Genomic DNA, 21,798 nt, shown 5'->3' on the forward strand with positions numbered 1-21,798 from the left:
AAAAAAAAAAAAAAAAAAAGCCAGCCAGGCAGGGAAAAACAGGGCTTGACGATATTGTTTCATGCAAAAACTCATACTGCTGTTGATTCACTCCCTCCCTCTTTCTCTCCCCCTCCCTCCTCCTTTGCTTGTCTGACGGGAAAGCGATTGGCAAAAAACGGCGGGTTTTACTTTTCCCCCCCATCTTTCGAGCTTTGTCGTGATCATCGTCTCCCCATTGCAAATCCTTTCTGAGTAAGGAGAAGCAAAAAACTCAAAAAAAAATAGTCTCTAAATGTTCGGTTCGGCGTCCGGTCCGGATCGTCTGCTCCTATCCGGGCATCATCCCGTGTTCCTTTTTTTCCCTTTTCTTCACAGCTCGTCCCTGCTGGGGGGAATGGGGCGGAGGAGACAAAAAAGACCCGCCATTTTGGCAGCAAACGCTTGACATCGCAACACAATCTCTACTGTAGTTAGACGCTCGGGGGGTGTGGACCCAGAAAAAGAGGGTGGGAAAAAAGTGACGTGATCAAGATAGTTACCCAGTCCCTTGTCTTTTCGCGATAAGCAACCTCAGCCAGAATGAACACACCAAATGGCTGCACCTGCTTTCTCGGCGCATGAGAAACCCACAAGATTGGTGTCCACTTCTGCCGGGCGGGATATCCGTGGTAGTGCACTTTTGCGTACCGCTGTCAATGTTACCTGGCGTCGTCTCCTGGACTTCGACACTTATTACGAATCGCGTCACTTTGCATTCTGTGCAGGAAAGAATAGTTCTGCCATAGGAATGGATACCAATGCGATAGGAACAAGCCCGGATAAACACCAACGTCCTGTTTTTTTATTTGTCCCCGAAATCCCGATCCTTAGGCATGATATATCTGATAAGACAGCGGGCAGAAAGACGCAAAAATATCAACTCCATTCAAACCCCAGTCATTCGCTACCCAGCTTGTAATCCTGACCCAGTAGTTGTCATTGCAGAAACACCGAATAAAGTAACTCCATCTCCACCCATCTTTGATGCCTTGCAAACAACCACCGGGGTTTTTCTACCGCAGACCGCTCAAACGGCTCTGGACTCCCTGTCCGAATCCCATACTGTATCTCCTTTATGGTACGAAGAGAAAAAAGAAAACATGAGGCGTTCGCTACATATGATACAGAGTATTAGGAAATAGACAATATGAGAATAATCCAACCATCATTACCTCATTTCATGTATTACAGCACCTTGTCAGGCCCAAGGTGTAAGGGTCATGGTTGAAGAACAGAAAGTGTTTTGACCAACAATGAAAGGAAAAAAAAAAGGTGATAAAGGGTCAAGGCTCAAATGACTTAGGGTATCAGAACATGATCCATTCGACCTCGACGCCAGGTCCCCCTATACACTTGCCCCAGTTGAATGGACTGCTTCGTGTCAGGCTTGGAAGTCGCATGTTGTTGTTATTGTTGAGAATGTTGATGTGGCGCCCGCTGCCGATGTAATCGTCTTCTGCGCACGTCTCGCCACTCCAGAGACGCTCGAGGATCTCAAGAGCCGACATGTTGTTCATGTAGCCACTGCGTGCCATGATATCGCGGCACTTTGTCCGCACAATGTTTTGCTGCAGCTCGTTGACGCACTCGCTACCAGCCACAAACAGCGGCCATAGCAGGAATTTCTCAGCGGATGAACCAGATTCAAGGCTGGTAGCGTAGTAGACGACCTGTGAAACAAGGTTTCGGAAGTTGTTGTGAGACGATGGCGTCTGTGGGCTCGCCAAGCGCTCCGTGTAGAGTAGCGCAGCATAGCGGAATGCCTCGGACAAGGAACTGAGGTCGCGAATCTGAGCCGGCGTCGGCTGCAACCCGGTCTGCTGAAGAGAAGCAGTAACCCGTTGCGCATCGAACGACCAAGCCTGGAGCGAAGCGCGCGCCTCCTTCCATTCGCGCCAAAATGTTGAGCGCTGGCTGTCATAAGTCGGCGCCGAAGTGCTGATGGCAGCCGACAGAAGCTCATCGTCGCCAAGGGTGTTGCCAAATCCGTTTCCATCAAAACGGATGGGGCCACCACTAGTACCAAACACGTCCACGTTCATATTGTTGCTGGGCTTGTACACATGTCCCAGCGGCGCGCTGAAAGGGGACTCGGACCGCGGCATCGAGCTGCCCAAGGCGGCATCGTTGTTCTGCACCGGCCTGTGTTGGGAGAGGAGGTTCAGGCGCCCGAGCTTCACAATGATGGTGAAGAGCTCCCTATCGCACCCGACGAGATTCTCGGCGCCCTGGGGAAGCAGCATTGCTTCCGGCGAGAAGCCGAAGGAGCTGCCATCAAGCTGGGCCTCGCGGTCGTTGATGCTGGCGGAGATGGCGTCAAAGTAGGTGAAAAGCGCTTCCATCCATGCAGACTCATTCGAGGGAGGGTATGAGGTCGTCCTGCGCATTTGCAGGATCTTCTTAACTCCGGCAAATTGGGTATGGAACCTGGCAATCCCCGATTCCGCCATCCTGTAGTGACAGAGCATAAGGATCGTCGCAAGCACGGAGTCGTGCTTAGACTTGGACACGTCGTTCAATTGTTCATTCAGCAGATGAACAGCAAGGTTACGGTGCTCGTACTCCTCCTGCATCGACTGGTCTTCTGCTTCAGGCGAGCATGATCGCTTAAACTTCTCTGCAGGCGAGTGTTGGCCAAGGCTGAGCTTCCTCTTGGTACGCAGGTTGCAGGCGGCCAGGGCGCAGATGGCGTGCTGTAAACTGCGGCTGCTGGTGGCAAGGTGCATAATGTGATCCCGAAAGGGGTTGTTCGGTCCATCAATAAATACCATCGATGGGCACATTGTGTGTTCATAATAATCGAGGAAGAAGGGCATCTTAGAGATCAGCTCAGCGCTGACGTGCGCCCCCGGAGTTTCGACTGTCGATGGCCATGACGACGATTGGGGGTGCGAATCCTGGCACGAGGTCGTATCTTCTGCCGGTGGAGAAGCCCCCCAAAAGTGTCCGTTGGAGTGGACGCTGGAGCTGTAGGCATCAAGGTCTGGGGTTCCCACTACGGTCACAAATCACCCGTCAGCTCTCCATCTTGATAGCCCGTCTGGGCAAACCCCCGTTGCTTTGCATACCTATGGAGTCGCAGTCAAGCATCAACTTGTTACTAAGATGCACGTCGTAGCTTTCCGAGTGAGAATGTACGCTGGTGCTGTGCTCCGAAGGCGCATATACCAAGCTTGGGCATGAAGTTGGCGCATTGCGTTGCTCCATGATCATCGCGGCCAAGGGGCTTGGAGTCACTGTAGGAGAGTTGTGTCCGTTGAAGCCATCGTAGAGGACCGCCGGGCTGTGTAGGAATGGCACATCTTCTCTGGGGAAAGAATGGCTCATAGGCGACAGGTGGTAGTGGTCCATGTCGTGCATCGATTCAATGGACATGCCCTGGTGACCGCCCAATTTCCCATATCTAAACCCATCCGTGGGAAGACTGGCGGAGAAGGGCATTTGACTCCAATGGTTATGATGGGCTGTCGGCGTGGTATCTGCAGTTCGTCCTACGCGTTGGGGATCGTAACGGGCGAGATAGGGGGTCGTCGGGCTGGATATCGAGGATGACTGCTCAGGAACTGGGAGGGAGATGTGAAGGTTCACTGGCCTGCGGCGGGGTGATGAGTTGATCATGTCTTCCGGGTTGTGCCAGTGGCCGGCAGGTGCGGCGGTTGTCATGGTAGTTGTGGTGGCTGCTCTGGTACGCGTGGGCGAGCTCTTCTTGACTGCTGCGCTGACTGGAGGTGCCTTGGCTATGGGTAGAGACAACCCACGTAACTTGCCACGGCTGGCGACACCAACGCCCCAGGTGAGCTGCGTCTTGTATCCCGAACATTCGTTACCGACCTCAAGGCACTGCGAGCAATACGGTCTTCTCCTGTCACACTTGACATTGCGCTTGGTGCAGGCAAAGCAATCATCAGAGGCACCTCCTGCGGGAGCGCGTCTCCTGCGCTTCCGGGCAGCGGCAGTGTCCAGCTTTGGAGCAGCCGGTTGGACTGGAGATGAGGACGTCATGTTAAACTAAAGGAGGCTCCGCGAGTTGCGAAGCTGTGTCTGTTGGGCTTTGCGGATATATTGGCCACTTTAAGATATGCAAGGCTGCAGGAGCTATGTGCTGCCGATCTCAAGAGTATAGTCAAGAGCGGGATGCAAGACAAGGCTCTTGTGGGAGGTACTGTAAGTCGGCGAGCTGCTGGCGGAGATAGGAATGTATCTCCAGGCTGTAGAGTAAGGGATGTGTGCTCGCGCCAGGCAAGTATGTGATGGTTGACTGGTTTGGATAAATGGACGGTAATATGGATGAGGAGGAGGCCGCAGGAAGGATAGACGGCAAGACCTTGGGACGAGGGACATAAACATATAACAAGATGAATAAAAAAGACGGGATGTCAAGGCAGGCTGGTATTATAACGCACCATGTATCCCGAACCAATCCCACCATAGCGTCCAGGTAGAGAGGGGAGCCCCAGACAAGGGAAAGGGACGGACCATGTTCAGAAAAGCACGAGCTGCCGACACACCAGGAGGTCGGTCGCATAGCAAAACAATCTCCGCCGACAGGAGTACATCGAGGTACTTCTGGTGCCGTCACTTGGACTGGGGTGGGAGGGTAGGGGTTGCACCGAGGTGTGTGTGGAGAGGCCGACATGGGAGGCAAAACCCCGGTCCCTAGCGAAAGAGATGAGCGGGACGTTGTCGGGGGGTGTGCGCTTGGATGGCTGACCACTTACTTGCAAGCGCTGTCATGGAGGGGGAAACATCCCCGATGGCTGCTCAAGCCCCAACGGCAAGGACGGGCTTTGAAAGGTCGAACTGCAACCAAGTTCCGCAGTACTAGCACCCCAGTTGGGTATGTATCCAGCTGGGGATCGGGTCGGGACAGGGACTACAACGTAGGCAGCGGGGATGAGTGGACCAAGACAAGGGTACCGGCAAAAGGATAAAAAGGGCAGAAGCGGAGCTTGATGGGGCCTTTCTAGGAGAAATGGTGAAGGCCGGGATGAGATGATAGCCTGACGATAACGATGCAGGACAAGGTAGGGCAGGGTCATGATTAGAGATAGAGTGAGCGAGGAAGAGAAACAAGGCCATTCGCTTGACGGCAAGGCGCGAGGCGCAGCAATTGACTGCCGGCAACGATGAGAACAAGTGATGGATGCAAGTGGCGCACACGCAGGACAATGCCGCAACGGCTGTTTTTGGACCTGCTTGGGGGCTTAGTCTGCATACCATAGGTAGCGAGCAAGGCGAGGTGAGTACCTACCTGATCTAGGCACGCAAGCTACAGTAACTGTAGGTAGTAAAGAAGGTGGGAAGAAAGGGGAATACGACGCAGCTAACTAACTGTACAGACCAAACCTGACTCCAATGCCTAGGTATGAGCCATGCAATGCACCCCGCGCGCAAACAGCTGGGCACAAAATTGCAACCGAATGTGTTCGAGTTTGCAGAAAACTTGCGCCGTAATTGCTGCAACAGTTGTGGCGGGCGCAAGAAAAGGAGGGGATGGGCTAGGATGGGTGTTTCTTCCGCTGCATTTCGAACATGAACATGGGGGTTGACAACTTGCACAGACCCTTGTCCTGGGCCCAGGGTCAGCCGCCTTTTAATTGGTCTTGACTTGAAAGGTGGGAAGGGAACGTTGGACGAAACGAGAAAGGTAGTGGAGGGTGGATTCTGTGGTGGCTTGGACGATTGGTGAGCCTCCTTGTTCTGGGGCGCGTGATTGGACAATGCTGACAGGTATATGGTGCTGAGCGGGGCAAAACAAAGACAGTGAGTGAAAAGTCGGAGCCGAGCAGTTGAATTTGCTGTTTACTGTACACTGGAGGTCCCTCCCCAGTAGTTGAGATCATGCTGCTGATCATTTTGCATTAGATAGTTAGGTAGGTAGGTGGCATACCGTGAAGAGGCCGTGGTCAACGCAGCTTCCTGTTGTTCATGATAACTAATTACGTGTCATGGCTTTCCGATTAAGAAACTCGGAATGACCGGCGAAACTTTTTGTCCCTCTGGCTCTTTCCCAGTTCCTCATCTCGTGTTGGGAAATTTGAGTCACGATCACGACATGTGGGAAATCCAAATTGAGTTTTGCGATGTGGTTCGCGCCAAGACAAAGTGCCCAAACGGCAGTCGCGTGCGAAGAGTTCTTGTGAATCTCTTACAGGCTCATACCTTGTTTATCCCTCTCGTTCATCCCATCTTCGGACCGGGATAGTTATGGGGAGGAATGCAAGCAGACACGGTCCATGCAATCGACAAATCTTTAGACCGGGACTAGATGAAGGATAAATTGAAAGACAAAAAGGCAAAAAAAGTCTAAAGTCAAAAACATGCAGTAGACACCGAATCCACTGGCGTTTCTCAGCCTGTTGCGCGGTAAAGTACAACAACACAGGGCGACAGAATTACTGCATTCGGGTTTTCCGAGAAAGACCCTGTCAATCCGGGCCAAATTCCTTTTTTCTATCAAGTTTGTTTTTTGTTGACTCGACTCCCCCCTATCTTTGCCAAGACAACTACAGAACCCGCTTCTTTATCAAATGCCCGCCTGCTTACTACAGTACCCTTAAAACACCACTTATTAAATCGGGCACACACGACGGTTGCGGTGGCAAAAAAAGAAAAAAAAATCACAGTTGTGCCCAGGTGGAGATCACCAGTGAGGCACAACTAAGAAGCAAGCATAGCTACAGACTCCTTAACTACGTTGAATGGAATCAACTGTTTCTGCAGCGGGACCTGTCGGACTCGGTGCAGTATTTTGCCCGGAGGTTTTCTCTCGTTTCCTCTCCAAGGTTTCTATTCTCGTCATTCACGTACAAACTCTTGACGTCTTGAACAATGCACCTGCAACGTAGCACCGATGCCGTTCTGCCACGAGCCTTTCGACAACGATGCTCAGGGCTACAATCAGTGGACGAGTTGGAGAACCTGGAGAACCTGGACTAAACAACATGAAACCTTTGAGCTTGGGGGGGTGGATGTCATCGCCCAAATCCCAAAACCCATCATCATCATAGACGTGCAAGCGAGGAACGTCGCGAGCCCATGGCTAGTGTGGCTTTAGCGCCATCACCGAGTAAAACCCAGTCACTTACGCCCTGGCAACAATCTCGGAGATGAGGGCACGGATCAAGAACTAAAATCTTGACGATAGGGCAACCAGCATCGGAAACCAGGAACATGGCTTGCATGGCCCGTCCCATCCATGCCTCACGTTTTTTTTGTTTTGCACGTCATTTGTGGCAAAGCTGATGGGGAATTAAAGAAAAACGCCCCAATGCCCCCTCTTGACCAGACAGCAACTCGCTTCTTCCGCAGCATATGCACATACGAGACGTCTCCTGTCTGGCTTTTCTTGACTATTGGCTACTCCATAAAATCATCAATCTCCAAATTCCCTTTCTTTTCTAGATTTTTAGCCTGCAATCTTGTCACGTTTGATGGTCATTTATTTTTGGCACACAGTGGTGGGTGCGCGGCATGAATCTGAATTTCCCGGCTGTCGCTCCCTTGACAGATGTTCGTCCAAGCAATGCCCCCTTTTCTGCAGGTTCGCCATCTCCCAAGCTCGAATCATGAACAAAAAATAGGCGCGGTCCATACCCACCAAACCACACTCAAAAGTAGAAATGCCAAGCTCATGTCCCATTTCATCTGAGTTTTTTGGGCCTTGTCAACTGTCATATTGCTTGTTGCAAAGGGGTATCGACATATCTTGCCTTGCCCGCGTGAACCGTGGGGTGAAAGAACTCCAAATTCAAGGGGCATCGCCGAACAAAGTGCCCGCTCTTCACCAAGGAGCAGCAAGCCTTGGCCTTTGGGAAAAGTGACATGATTGATACAGCGTCCCTGCCTGCAGTACGTATGATTTCTAAAAGCTCGCTTACACTGGCACATTGGTCCCCCACCCTTGGCCTTTCTGCACAGGGCTGACGTGACTGCCATTTTATTTTAGAAAGGAAGCTCGAGCTGGCCTCCGCTGTTATGTCTGGGCCCTTTCGGGCTTGTGATGACGATGATTCTGAATTTTTGGCAGTGCAATTCATTTGCGCAAACCCGCCTTTTTCTTCGTCAGCTTCTCGTTTCGACCTCGCGAATCTCACCTTTGAAACATGTCATTTATAACACATAGCATCTCCGTCATCGGTCACGGGCTCAATGAACTGATGGCTCTTTTTATCGAGTCTAATAGTTGTATACCACACATTCACCGTGACGGTCGGCCCTTTCCAAGACAACAAGACCAAAGTCCCTCGCTGAAAGAGGTCTCTGCTCACAATCGGGAACCTTTGACGATGCCTCTACGTACTCTAATTACAGTGGTTGGTGTGGTAGGAACCTTACTAACAATTACCTTCGGCTTAGCCATCAGAAGGATGCGGAAATGGCTACGAACGGCTTATTCTGCAGCAGAACCAACTGGTTTATCGACCTTCTCATCTCAGACTCTCGTCTGCCACTACCCTCCTTCACCGGAGCAAGAGGCAGCGGGTAACCTTCCACGCAGGCTTCCATGAACCTTCTAACCCCTCACCTTTTGTGCATCCCGTGTGGACTCTTTTAGCTTCCCAAGCCTCCAAAAAAACAAGAACTAATGTACATACTTCTCGTACTGCACACTGACGGATGGTCGATGCGACCCTAGACTGCAGGTTGAATGGGAGGTATAATTTTTTTTTTTTTTTTTTTTTTTTTTTTTTTTTTTTTTTTTTTTTTTTTTTTTTTTTTTTTTTTTTTTTCATATGAACATGTAGGTACTGCTGGTTACCTTTTGCCTTGTGGGCCAAGGTAGTCACAAAACGATAGACTTGCAGAGATCCAGCTGTTCTATATTATAAGTCTGATATAGAACCACGACTAGAAAAGAAAAATCGATTCCAGCTACCCGATTTGGTTGGCGCCGGACGCACGCACGCACACATCAGGTGCCTAGGTAACAATGTGCAATCCTCAACAAAATATCGCGGCATAAAGTCCCAAAGAAGGACGGATGATAGAAATCAAGAGACAAAACTATACAACCCGACCGGCTGATTGACATCATGAGCGACAGGGTCCTGTCAGCTAGGTGTTACTAGCGGGTACTTGACACTCGACTTTGCGAGATAGAGTTTGGTTCCTACGTCCACTACTGTAGATCATAAATGAGGAACCAGTGTGTTCCGAGGCGCAGGCGCGGTCATGTTACTAGGATCTGGTCAATGCATCCTAACGAGGAAGTCCTGTCAAATCGATATTGTAAATCCGGGCGATACCGAGCGTGTCGATCTGGAAGTATTCCCGTAATCCGGTTTTTTTTTGGTTTTTTTTAAATAGATAGACATTTGGAAGTTGCACGCGAAATTGAAGGACTTGTGTATGTTGCTTGAGGCTGCACCAGCGCCCGCGCCAACTGGAAGGTTTTTGGCCCGTTTCGAAATAAAAACCGTTGTGAAAATTTTGAGCTCATTCCCACACAGCACTTTTAGGCAATTAAACGCGATGACCAGGCTGAATGTTGCAATAATACATGCTTATGTGTAGCTACAAAGCATTTCATCCATGTAATAATATCTTGTTAATGTTGATGGAAGCTTCCAGCCTTGCCAGTCCAATTATACATACTTCACGAGATGGCTACTGAAAGAAGCTACTACCTGCACAGTAGACCAAGCAATATCACGGTATCATTGAGTCTTGGCCTGCATTCCAAGAAGGTTGGGGACCTGGACAAAACCCCACCACCCCCTACTTGGCTTTCCCCTGTACGCAAAAGCGAAGGCTGCCTCGGATAACGGCACTTAATGGGAAGGAAAATCAATACGACAGCAGTGGATTGAGATCGGGCCTACCTGTAAGACAAGCCTTTTTCTTTCGGGGGGGTTTGCTGTTTGTTGACGCAAGTTATGGTATCTCATAAGCCTATCCGATTGCGTTATCTCACAAATCACAAACCACAACATCACAAAGACAAGGGCCAGGGCAACCAACTGCCTTTCTCGTGTACGATCGAGATATGACGAGACGCAAGCGATCAGCAACATACTTCGTAACTAGGGGCGTTCTTATAGGGTAGAAGCCTGGCAACCCAGTAAACAAGATACATGTCTTTTTTTTCTTTGGCTTTTTTGTTCCTGCTTGACTTGCCCTCCCTTGTCGCCCAGCCAAACTCGAGCCGCCCAATTTTTGTTCCTTCACCACGACCTCACACCGACGGCCGCCGACATCCCTGCGATTTGCACGTGAATCCTCGGTTCTCTACTGCACAATAAAGCCCACCCTGGGCTCTCTCACACCCATGTTCCCCCTCCTAACCCCCTTGCCCTTCTCTGGGTCTCTCTGCACTTATCCACTCTTGGTCACCGACTGAGAAGCTATACCCCTGCTAGGTGCCGTGTCCAATTAGGTGGCCTTGCTTCTGGACCGGCTTTACCCCACAGGCGCTAGGGTCTGCCGGTGGGCTCCGCGGGATTGCGTGCCTTACTGGTCGTGCTTGCTCAATCCGAATTGGTTTTGGGCGGGAGAATAGACGACAGACGAACAAAAATCCACAGCAAGCGCAAGTACTAAAGTGCCCCCCACCGTAAGCGAATACCGTAGTAGCGAGGGAGAAAAAAGACTCAGCAGAACAAAAAGCTGCAAGCATCACCTGCTAGCAGCAAGCAAGGGGTGGAGTAGGGGAGTAATAAAAGCCCCGGCCGATGCAGGTCCAAGGCTAGGCCTCAAGCAGACAGACCAAGAGCTGTCTCGTGTGCCTGCTTATGGGAAGGATGTAGATAGAGTAGTTTTTGTTTGCTAATGGATTGCTCTCCCCATGGGGGAGCTTTGTGGTGTTTTGTTTGGTTCTGGGTTCTGCATTAACCAAGCGGGAAACGTTCGGGAGTGACTTTTTAGCTCGGGTTTTGGTATGCTAGTCTAGTAAGCGCATGTAATATTTGCCTGCCATTTTTCTGAACCCATTTCTTGTTCCCCCTGCGCAGCTCTCCATTTTTATGTCCCTCTCCGTGACTCTCTCCTAAGAATGGAGAGTCAGGATCCCAGCCTAGCAGTCGAAAAAAACTTCCCGCGTTATTTCCCCTTAGGGTTTGTATCCAGAGCCTAGGCCCTCAACAAACGCGTAATTTACATGGGTCGGGTTCTTTGATTAAGCGCGCGGCGCTTCGCTTGCTGTCACATGTGAAAAATAGCCTCGAAAATCCCGAAAGTTCCTTTCATCTCTTTTCCAAGACTGACTCGCCCATCAATATGGGATGAACAAGGTAGTTGTTCTCCCCCCACGCAGACCATCGGTAGTAGAAAAAAAAAAAGAAAAAAAAAGACAGCTGACAGTCGTTGCGTCGTTCAACGGTGACAAGGTGTGTATGCATCATTTGTGGTATTGCGAGTCGGCGGCTGCTGGCATGGGGCCATACAAGCCTGTAGGCCAGCCAGTGCTTTGCTTGTTATGCATACATTTAGACCTAGTCTACTGCACGAGGAAGGCAAGGGTGATGCTGTCCTATAGGCGTTGTTTGTTCTTTAAAGTAATCCATCACTTGAGCAGCGTCGAGGCAACCGCCTAGGTACCTACCCTAGGTAAATATATACGCTCTTAGCTTTACGCTGTCCGTTCATGAGCAAGTCCTTGCCTTGTAACTGAATATGTATGTACCTTTGCACAAATTGGATACCCTCCTCTAGAGCTGCAAAGTCTGGGAATGTCATTGAATTCATCGAAGCGAGCGACGATCCCGTACCGGTTCTTTGCGCCAGTGAGTCGCGCCACAAGCTGGATATGAAGCCACCCACTTCGTCATTGCTGTGGTTTGCCATTGGAAGTGATGATAACGGCCTAATTTTTGCATCACGTCACACCCGCCATCATTATCTACATTTTCATCCATTTTTCTTTACCGCTCATACCTGGATCAAAAGTCAAAAGAACTAGAAACATACGACTGTTGGAGAGCAAAGAGTCGGGGCATCATCAGACAGCACTCTTCCATCAATCGCCCCCACATACAATGCACCCTCACTCACACTCACTCACATTCAGGCACATACGCATACAGCTACTTCTATTAGACCCTCCCGACTACTGTAAGGTATCTCGACTAGAATACAGCCTAGTCTACAATAGACCTAAGTCGAGGCAAGTCAGCTACAGCCCGCTCCGCACAGCTGCGGGGTAGACACAGCAAGGAAACTCCCACCGCGGGTGGCCGGAAGAAAACAGCCTCGCTGCGCTAGAAGGACTGAGGAATCCTGCATGGAAGCCTTGCCGTCTACACCCCTTTTTTGCTTCTTTTTTTACTTAGCAGTGTGTTGCCCGCAGGCTGCAGGTTGCGGTAGCAACTTGTTTTTTTGTTCTCTGCAGGTAGGGGCTTTCCAAGAAAAACCGAACCAGCCAATCTTTTTCGAATCAACCAGTCAATTGAGACAAACCTGGGCTCGCGATACTACTCTGTAACGGTTATTTTGTTTTTGGCGCCGGCCGTATTGTGAAGTACCTGCGTATTGAGATCAATCGATAGGTGTTGAATTTTTGTTTCTCTCTCCTTTTCATTTTATTTTCTCAGCGACCATCCCCCGCGCGACAAACACCCCTCCCCCAGTCTATTGGGTGGACAAATCCAACCCGTCAGTCCCCCCGTATCGGACGAGACCTGGTAGTTAGTTGCATGGTTAGGACGAACAAGCCCATAGAGAAAGAGGATCTACCAATCGGATCCGGCCAGGAGATAGCGGTTATCCCTCCCGGTGATGTCTTTTGCTCTGTCTCTTGCCCTGTCATCCCAAAGTTGCGCCGAGAAAAGCTGACGATGGTTCCAAACGAACCAAAGGTCTCTCTTTGTTGATTTGTTATTACTGTTTTTCCCTCACCGCCGTCGACCATAACAAACAAGGGTGAGACAGTGAGAAGCAGAGGAGAAGAGGGTCAAAATGAACCCACCCGCCCGCGCACATCGACCCCTCACCGAAAGCAAGCCGCCGTCGGTGAAATTGTTTGGCCGTAGAGAACCGACCGACTAACCGTGGGTGAAATCTTGACAATCTTGGATTCGCATTGGTCTGGGTCCGATCTGTTGGTTTACTTTTTATCTTGCCGTCCGTGATATACATGTAGATCGACAAAGCTGATGATGCACAATGGCCAATGACAGCCAGTCGATGAACAAACTTCCCGCGAAATAAAAGGGCTTCTTTGTTCAGTGGCGTCCATCGCCTCTGCTTGTTGATCTCTCGAGTTGCGAATCAAGAGAGCCAACCTCCTCCACTCAACTGGCCTATTCCCGTAGCGGAGAAAAGGTGGGTACTACACCTCTTTGTGAGGGAGCAAGGATTATTGATTGGGTACTATTGCGCTTTCTTCGTAAAGGTGGGGGTCATTGCAACGTTCCATTTTCCTATTTCTTATTTTTAATTTTTATTTTTTGGTTGACTAACAACGGTGTTTGGCGCCCTTGGAGATACAATTCCCAAATCGAAGCTATCACGACAATAGAATAGACAAAGAAGCTCGAAAGTGGCTGCTTCATTTATTCGGTGGCATGCGCATATCAGAGACAATACTCGGAAAGCTTTACTGCTTAGAGGGCACTGACTGGTTGGAAGAAGTCATGCGTAGGTAGATCCTCGCAATAAGCGTCATTTCGTCTTCCTCATCAACTCTAGATACTCCCTAGATGGTTCTGATTCCAAATTACAAATAAATCACTCACATTTGCCTGGACCTTTCATGATCTTTTTCAATGTACGCCTCTCTTGCCGTGATCAAACTCGCCTACCACGACCTCAACCCGACAAAGACACGAGAAATCAATCTCACCGCCGATTGGCCGTGGCGAAATTCACGGCGAAGTCTATGATGACAATACCTAAGTGTGTTTGCTCGGTATGGCCTCCTCGCCTCCGTCAAGTGACGGCTCACTTGCCCGTTAGTTCAAACTACTATGGAGGCAACCCTCTCTCCTCCCTCTCTTCTATTCCGCCGACCTGTAGTATAGAGGGGGCGGGACCCGCGAGAATTGACGCTATACTCAAGCAAGGAACCCCCATGAACATCTTACACGCGAACTACTCTCGCGTATGTAAGAGAACCTGTGTGCTGGCAGCTCGCTACCTGTAAAAACGTCTTTTCCTCATGTCCGGTGCGAGCTTATTACCCAGTGTCTAGAAACAAGTCCTCATTACCCCAAAACACACTTTGTGACAAATATGAAATAGCCCCGAGATTTCTCTCCTTGCCTCCATGTCCTTTTTTGTGGCACCCCCCCTGGGGAGCTAGGGAACCAGAACAGAAAGAGGGCGGAAGTTGCAGCAAGCAAAGTAAAAAATTAAAAAGTAAAAAAAGGTTACCCGTTCACCGCCGCGGCGGGCAGTTTATTGGCTCGCCTCCGAGACAGCGATCGGCAACCCGAATCTAGCCCCCGCAGCCAACGAACGCACCAACCTGGCCACTCAGCTTGATGCAAACCAAAGGCTGTGCATACGCAATCTGAGTGTTGATCGCCTTTCCCCCCCTTTCGATGGGAGAATTAGCACCTGCCAAGGGGGCTTGCTTTGCTGTCATTTTATTCGGTTTTTGATTCCGCCCCCTACCCGGCGCATTGGTCTATCTCTCGATTACTTGCCTTACTTGCATGTATGTACCTTACGTCGTTCAAGGCCCTGATCTTTCGGGGAGCTGTGGTGCAGCCCCGGCGGGAACAGACAAGGGGGGCTTTGCAGGTACTGGGTTTGTAACTTGTGGCGTTATTTTCCCTTCCTTGCAGACCTTTGTCGGACCGAAAATTGGAAGGGATCGGGGTAAGGGTCTGTTGGAGGTTTCTCTTGAACCCAAGTCGTCACTTTCTCGTGCCGTCTAATATGCCCAGCGTGTCGGCGTGTATTGTCGTATCAGAAGGATTCCCATCGGCAGCTACGATAGGTTCCTGTCTCTTTCCATACAGGCAGGTTTGTATAAAAGCATCATCGTTTGCCAGATGAGAGGGATGCAATATGTAATAGCCAGGCCTGGCAGAGTGGTAGATATGCACGCCACACATCCCAATATACCCTTGACCCCCAGGAACACCTCGCATTAGAACTGCACCCGGATGTAAGCTTCCTGGAAGTGTGATAGAAACTTTTCAATAAAGTTACGGCGCTTAGTGATCGTAGTGAAGCCAAGCTTCATTTAGGGGCCAGACCTATCACCTGTCCTCCTACCTCCAAACCACAAATGCATCCAGCTCAGGACTCTCGAACCATCTATGAATAGCATCTGGCCGGGTTAGTCTGCAGCGTTTTAGTGCCGCGTATTGCAGCCATGCCGTTCGTGATCCTCCGGTTGTCGGCTGTGCCTTTGTGAAGCCGGCATGAGCGAGGGATCGCATGAACTCGCTCCCCGAGGCAAGCATGGCCCATGAACCCTGTGGTGCTCTTATTCTCGGAGTTGGATTCGACATCAGGCATTTGCTGCTAACAACTCTTCCTCATCCAGCTAGACTTCTCGAAGCATCGGTGGCTATCTCATACCAGCACCATCGATGTGCGTGATACGAATCTCGATCAATATACACCATAGTATTGTACACGCTGGATACCGTGTTACAAGACCGTAATTTCGTATTCTCAGCCACCAGTAAGGGTACCCGCGTCAGTCAGATTCACTTGACTCTCACACCATTACCAATGAAGCATATGGCTGATTGGTGCTGGGCAGTGTATCTGGGGACTGGCGTGGCGAGTTATGGTCTAGATTGTCTTGGGAGACAAGCCCAGCATAGTCCATAATTTTCTGGCCACAGCCGAAAAGGGGGCGTACTTCCGTTCGGAGACAGAAAGTCGCCTCCGAGGTTATTTCTAACGTCGAGCTCTACATGTTCATTCCAGACTCTCGTCTAGACGCATGAAAATACACTAGCATGAACACAGTGGCAGACTATGCTATGGCGTGCTGAGATGGGCCACGTTGATCATCTTCTGCTTTGTACCCCGTTGTATCTTTTGTTGAGTGAAAGAAGCTGGCTTGGCTCGCAGTCAACGACATAATACCACACACGCCCAGACGACACGCCTACGCAAAAAAGAAGGATATGTCGCTCACGTCATACAAAGGCAAGGAAACAAAGATATAGGGCGGATATCATTACGTTTACTAAACTTCTTTCTGACGCCGTGTGCCGTTCAGGAATTGCCGACACAGTGGCTTTGGAACCGGCAACAGGCAGACGCAGCAAAACACATTACATTCCTCCACGCAGCTTTGGCCAAGAGCAATTGAAAAAAAGACCACTCAAATAGACGGCTTTGGAGCCTCAAGCTCCTTGAGAATGTCCTTCTCGAGCGACTCCGGCTTGGTCGTGCTGGCCCAGCGGCCCTTGACCTTACCGTCTTTGCCGATCAGGAACTTTTCAAAGTTCCACTTGACGCGCTTGAGGCCCATGATACCGGGCATCTCTTCCTTGAGCCACTTGAAGAGCGGGTCGGCACTGTCGCCGTTGACGTCGACCTTCTTCATGATGGGGAAGGTGACGCCGTAGTTGACCTGGCAAAAGTTTTGAATGTCGTCGTCGGTGCCGGGCTCCTGACCGCCAAACTGGTTGCAGGGGAAGCCGAGGATAGTGAAGTCATCGGGGTACTTCTCCGTGATCTTCTTGTACAGGGCCTCGAGGCCGGCATACTGCGGCGTGAAGCCGCACTTGGAGGCCGTGTTGACCACCAGGACAACCTTGCCCTTGTAGTCGGCCAGCGGGGTCTCCTCGCCCTTCTCTGCAGCCGGGGGTGTTAGCTGCGACTCGCGCCACTTGACAAATGTGGAATGCGGCCGGCGCAACGACGGAGCGGCGCGGCCGCTGCTGGGTCTTGGCGACGCCGGGAGAGGGCGACTTTTCGCCAAAGCATCGCCGGCGATGACCGTCATTTGAGGTCCGGCATGTCGGCGCAAGTACACTGGTCTCGCGACGAGAGCACGATGGCAGGGCCGCATTTTCCCGACGGGTGATTATGTGCGGTAAAAGGGGAATGGAGTTGGGGTGATCAGGGATTGGTTTTGAGAAAGGAAAAGTGTGTCTGCGGTCAAAGAATCGAGTTTGGGATTGGGAGAATCATCAAAATAATCACATGTCAAGAGAAAGACCAAGTTTATCAGAACCACATACTGTTGAGGGGCTTGAAGTCGTAGAATGTCGTAGCCGAAGACATGATGATTGATTATCTTGTCAGAAAGAACAATTGATCTGCTGTGCTGGTCGTCCGATGACAGTCAGTAGGCTGATGGGAGGAGCAAATATCGCGGCCCAGATGAGTGCCACCAGGTCTAGATACAAGTATTTTCAAGGGCCCCGCCGATGTGGGGGGTAACAAAGCTTACCTCGAATGATTCCGTACTAGGTCGAGGTTGTTGTAATTATTTTACACGACGATCTAGAAATCGGCGAGACTCCTTTTTTTCTTCTTCTTTTTGCTAGAAAAGATATAGCTATGTTAAGGTTTGTACAGAAGATGTCTTCTGATTTGCATTTATACAGCAAACTGTCAGGAGGTCTACCCCATCAAAGTTTCATGTGAGTCTGTTCTACGCCCGATTGTTCAACACCAAAGCTAAAATACTTGTGGTGCTCGGTCGGACATTCACGATTTCCGGCTTGCGATCAGACGAAACCAAGGTCGCCTACCCTGATACCTCGGCAAAGATCCGTTCCGGAGGGGCCTCTAGGCAAGAAGCTTCGGAGCCCTTCCACGCTATAGGTCGAGGTGTCCAATGGAACAGCAAGATTCAACCCGATGGAACGGTCTATGAGAGCTTGATTTGTAAGTAACGATCGGTTGTCGGCTAGAATTTTTATTTACAATTTTCATATTTTTGTTGTTGCGAGCGCAATTTGGTTTGATTTATTTATTTAGCTCTTACCCAAATTCCGTTCGTCAGTTTGCCGCTAGTTGACGCAGCAGGCGCGAATGGGGTTTTGGTTTGGAATTAGAATTGTCTTCAGCACGGTACTGTAGAACGCCGCTCATAATGCATCTGGGCTCGCCCCGCTTAAGTTACCACATTTGGAAGCCATCAACTGTTTGACAATGCATTGGACCCCTCCCCTCATTATTTTTTTTCCCCTCACGCGGGAAAAAGAAAACGGTCAGATTACCAATCAACCAACAAGTCCACATACCAATATACCTTGGTTACGGCAAACTTAGATAGAGTCCTGTAACTGGTAATTATACGAGTTTTGCAAATAATATGAGGGTTACTGCTACACTTTGTATTGCTTGTTTACATTGTAGTAATTCTAGAGCCGAGGAAGCAGGAGGAAATATCAAAGCACGTGACGGAATGCAAAGGTCACGTGTGTTGGAGTGACGCGCGATGGGTTGAGTTGCGTGACCGCGTCGCGATTGATTGTTTGCAGTCAAATCGTCAACTCGTTTGTGCAAATTGCTTTCGCCTCTTTTTTTTTTTTTTTGTTTACATTCGGTCGTTTATATCCATGTATTAAAGTGACAGCTATTTGAATTTTGCTACTTTCAGGTCAAGTTTGGGTCCATCAAATATCACAGCCACCAGAGTTGCTTTGCTACCCGACCTACCGGAGTGAAACTGATTTTGCCGGCGAATTCGGTCAAAATCACGCATTACGCCGGCCGAGTCTTACTAAGTTCAGACCACCACCCGAACCGGTCAGGACCTCCACGTCCCGGCCGGGTCAGCCAGCCCAATGCACCCATGGACAGCAAACCAAGGCATATCGTCATCATCGGTTCGTTCGCATTTTTCTTCACCTCCAATGCTTGATTGATGCAGTAACCAAATTCAGCGCCTTCTCTGGTTTTGCTGGTTTCGTCTCCACTGTTGGCGACTCATCACGTCCACGCCGCTCTTAGTCAGGTGACCGGGTGGTACTGATTTGTTCAGCTGTCTATATTCTATTGACCTTACCCTCATCTGTCGTTCATGACTTATTTTACCGCCGGCTGACAACCTTCTTCCCAGGTGGCGGTGTCATCGGATGTACCACTGCATACTTCTTGACACGCCACAAGAAGTACGATCCGGCGATCCACAAGATCACTATCATAGAGGCCGCCGGTATTGCGTCCAGCGCCTCGGGAAAGGCCGGCGGTCTTCTTGGTTTATGGGCCAACCGGGCCGTGGAAACCGTGCCTCTATCATTTAGGCTTCATGAAGAACTCGCCAACGAGCATGATGGCGAGAAGAGGTGGGGTTACCGCAAGCTGAAAGGCTGTGGCACCATCGACACAAAGCTGAAAGTCGACGACTTGCCTGACAAGGAGAGAGCCGCATTCCCAAAATCTTCAGCCAAGAAGACGGGTGCAAAAAGACAGAAGCTCAACCATGCTTCTCGAACCCCACCGCAAACTCCTGATAAATCACTACAGAAGCCCCCCTTCGCACCATTGGCATCTGATAAGCCACCACTGCCACATCCGGGTGCCCCTGGAGAAAGAACGCAAGGAACAATTCCTAACCAGGTTGTAGACACCCAGTCAGCGTCGCCGAGAAAAGAGGCCCCGGAGCTACCTCGCCTGCCGAAGGATTCATCAGCACCGCAGAGTAAACATTTAGACACGATGTTAAATATCAGGCCAACTGAAGATACTTTTCTTCGGCTCCAGAGAGAACTTGCTGCTTGTTCCACAGGAAGCTCGACCAGGTGGAAATCCCACTCCATCTTGCCCAATGGAGACTACTTTATCGGTGATGCGGCTATTCAATCAAACAAAATCAGTGAGGGCCATTTTCCAAAACAATCATTGGAGGGCCAGACTGGAGGATTTGAAGAGATCTTGCAACATGATAGGATGTTGAACAATGGAGCAGTTTCGGCCAGTGAAGACAAGACTATAAATTCAAAGGTTACTCCTCTGGCAACAACTTCTTCAGAAGCCAAAGACCATCTCAATGGCGATGACTCGCTCAAAAGACACGAAATGCCAGACGATCGTCTCCAGCCCAAGAAAGAAGACAAGTATGGAACTGTCCTGGATCAAATCGGTGATCAGCATCCGATTGCCAACCCTGCAACGGCTCGTGAGCCAAGGTCGACGCGGTCAGTGAGCTCCAGGCGGAATGAGCCTACTCTTCACGGTAGTGATACAACTCCAGCAAGCAAAAATGCCAATCCCAATGGCAATGCTAATCCTCCACGGCGATCAGAGCGGCAAAGACCAGGAGCTGATAAGCCTCCAAATAAGCCTTTAACCAGAAGCGGGAGCGCCATTAACACGATCCCACCCAAAACCGCGAGTACCAACTCGACTATCGAATCAGTCAAGCAACCCGTTCCTGTAAATCGGCGAGGTAGAGGAGGTCGCAAGGATCGCACTGGGAAGTTTCCCAACAACTGTGTGTTTCCGCCCGATCTTACCTGGATCAACCAAGACCTTGTCTCATCCTACAAGAAGCAAGGCGCAGGTGACAGTAATGACACAGCTCAAGTCCACCCATACCACTTCACGCACTGGATGGCCAGACTGGCGGAGAGACGGGGCGTATGCATTCGTCAGGGAGTCATGGTGACAGCAATCAACTATGACCACGGCAAGGGTGTGCACGGTGTTGAGATTCTCGAGCGAAATTCGAACAGGAGAGCTACGTTGTGTGACGATGTAACTGACGTAATGGTGGCTGCGGGCTCGTGGACATCGACTCTCTTGCCCAAGACAGAGATTGGCGGCGTCAGGGCTCACAGCGTCGTCTGGGAGGTGGATGTCACGCCGCATGCCGTCTTCACAAATATCAACCTTCCAAGGGGATATATCCCAAGCCATCGGCTGAGCAGGGGCGAGGTTGTCAAAGCTTCCAAGAAGCTGGTCTCGTCTGATCCAGAAGCATACGCCAGGCCGTTCAAAGAGGTGTATGCGTGTGGTAAGCCAGTCCCAACTCTGAAGACGTTTTTTTCTTTTTTTTGTTTTTTTCCTTTACCTTGTTGGCCCTACCGAAATTTTTGTTTTCCACCTTGAAAGACGATGCATCATCTAACATAAAATGCCCCACCTCCAACAGGAGCTGTAGACCACGAAGTCGAACTTCCGCCCACAGCGGACCTTGTGATGGTCGACGAGCGACACTGCGACGACATCATCACGTGGCTGGGTCTAGTCTCGCCCGTCCTCGCCGACGCGGCCGTCAAGCACAAGCAGGCGTGCTACATGCCGCTGCGCGAGGGCGGAGACGAGGAGCCTCTGTTTGGACGAACTTTGACGCCGGGACTCTGGCTCGCCGCTGGCCACAGCTGCTGGGGCATACAGAACGCGCCGGCCTGCGGGCTTCTGATGGCCGAGATGCTGATGGACGGGAAGACGTCGAGCGTGGACGAGAAGTCCATCGCAGCGTATGACCCACGGCGTTTTGGTGTATAACTTTGTTCTGATTTTTTTTCTTTGCTATCCTCTCTCTTTGACTATCTTGAATGGGGGTTAATGCCGCTGGACAAGAATTTTGAGGTGCGCGCTTTTTTTTTTTTACTTATAGGTACTGTTGCATCGGGTGGGTTGTACAAGGACGAACCAAAAAAAAAAAAAGAATGAAGAGCCTGGTCGACAGTCAATTTTCATGATAGAGCCGAGACATGATAGAATAGCTTTGCACCCGGATGATAAGGGGTTTTCAAAAGGGGATGTATGATTAGATAATGTAGTTTAATAGTACAGCCAATTGCGCCTGGGCTCGGTTGGCTGCATTCGGAAACCTGAAAAGCAGTACTACTTGATGATCTCACGTGGATGCTTGGTAAGTGGCATTTACGTACGTCAAGAAATGTTGGAGAATTAGTGGTCAACAAACCATCTTTACTTATTCGCAATGCACAACGTCTACCA

At 50.2% G+C, this 21,798-nt stretch overlaps 6 protein-coding genes across 6 annotated transcripts; 2 read left to right on the top strand and 4 right to left on the bottom strand.

Annotated features, from left to right (window-relative positions):
* Positions 1–1,328: 1,328 nt before the first annotated feature.
* PpBr36_02367 (uncharacterized protein) lies at positions 1,329–4,023 on the bottom strand (the record flags this gene model as incomplete). Its single annotated transcript, XM_029889549.1, has 2 exons — positions 1,329–3,016; positions 3,090–4,023. The coding sequence occupies 2 exons, from the start codon at positions 4,021–4,023 to the stop codon at positions 1,329–1,331; spliced, it is 2,622 nt and encodes an 873-aa protein (XP_029753135.1).
* Positions 4,024–4,842: 819 nt separating this feature from the next.
* Positions 4,843–5,721, bottom strand: PpBr36_02368 (uncharacterized protein; the record flags this gene model as incomplete). Its single annotated transcript, XM_029889550.1, has 2 exons — positions 4,843–5,230; positions 5,354–5,721. Coding segments are annotated over 2 exons (756 nt in total), but the record flags the coding sequence as incomplete, so codon positions are not given.
* A 2,661-nt stretch (positions 5,722–8,382) lies between these two features.
* Positions 8,383–8,616, bottom strand: PpBr36_02369 (uncharacterized protein; the record flags this gene model as incomplete). Its single annotated transcript, XM_029889551.1, has 2 exons — positions 8,383–8,533; positions 8,615–8,616. Coding segments are annotated over 2 exons (153 nt in total).
* A 4,996-nt stretch (positions 8,617–13,612) lies between these two features.
* Positions 13,613–14,101, top strand: PpBr36_02370 (uncharacterized protein; the record flags this gene model as incomplete). Its single annotated transcript, XM_029889552.1, has 1 exon — positions 13,613–14,101. A coding segment is annotated over one exon (489 nt), but the record flags the coding sequence as incomplete, so codon positions are not given.
* Positions 14,102–16,252: 2,151 nt separating this feature from the next.
* On the bottom strand, positions 16,253–16,879 carry PpBr36_02371 (uncharacterized protein; the record flags this gene model as incomplete). Its single annotated transcript, XM_029889553.1, has 1 exon — positions 16,253–16,879. One exon carries the CDS (start codon positions 16,877–16,879, stop codon positions 16,253–16,255), a length of 627 nt encoding a protein of 208 aa, XP_029753989.1.
* A 1,608-nt stretch (positions 16,880–18,487) lies between these two features.
* Positions 18,488–21,339, top strand: PpBr36_02372 (uncharacterized protein; the record flags this gene model as incomplete). The annotated part of the gene is made up of 3 exons (XM_029889554.1): positions 18,488–18,716; positions 18,950–20,845; positions 20,984–21,339. Coding segments are annotated over 3 exons (2,481 nt in total), but the record flags the coding sequence as incomplete, so codon positions are not given.
* Positions 21,340–21,798: the final 459 nt, after the last annotated feature.

Source organism: Pyricularia pennisetigena, chromosome 3, assembly GCF_004337985.1.
Source record: "Pyricularia pennisetigena strain Br36 chromosome 3, whole genome shotgun sequence".
Classification (NCBI taxonomy): Eukaryota; Fungi; Ascomycota; class Sordariomycetes; order Magnaporthales; family Pyriculariaceae; genus Pyricularia; species Pyricularia pennisetigena.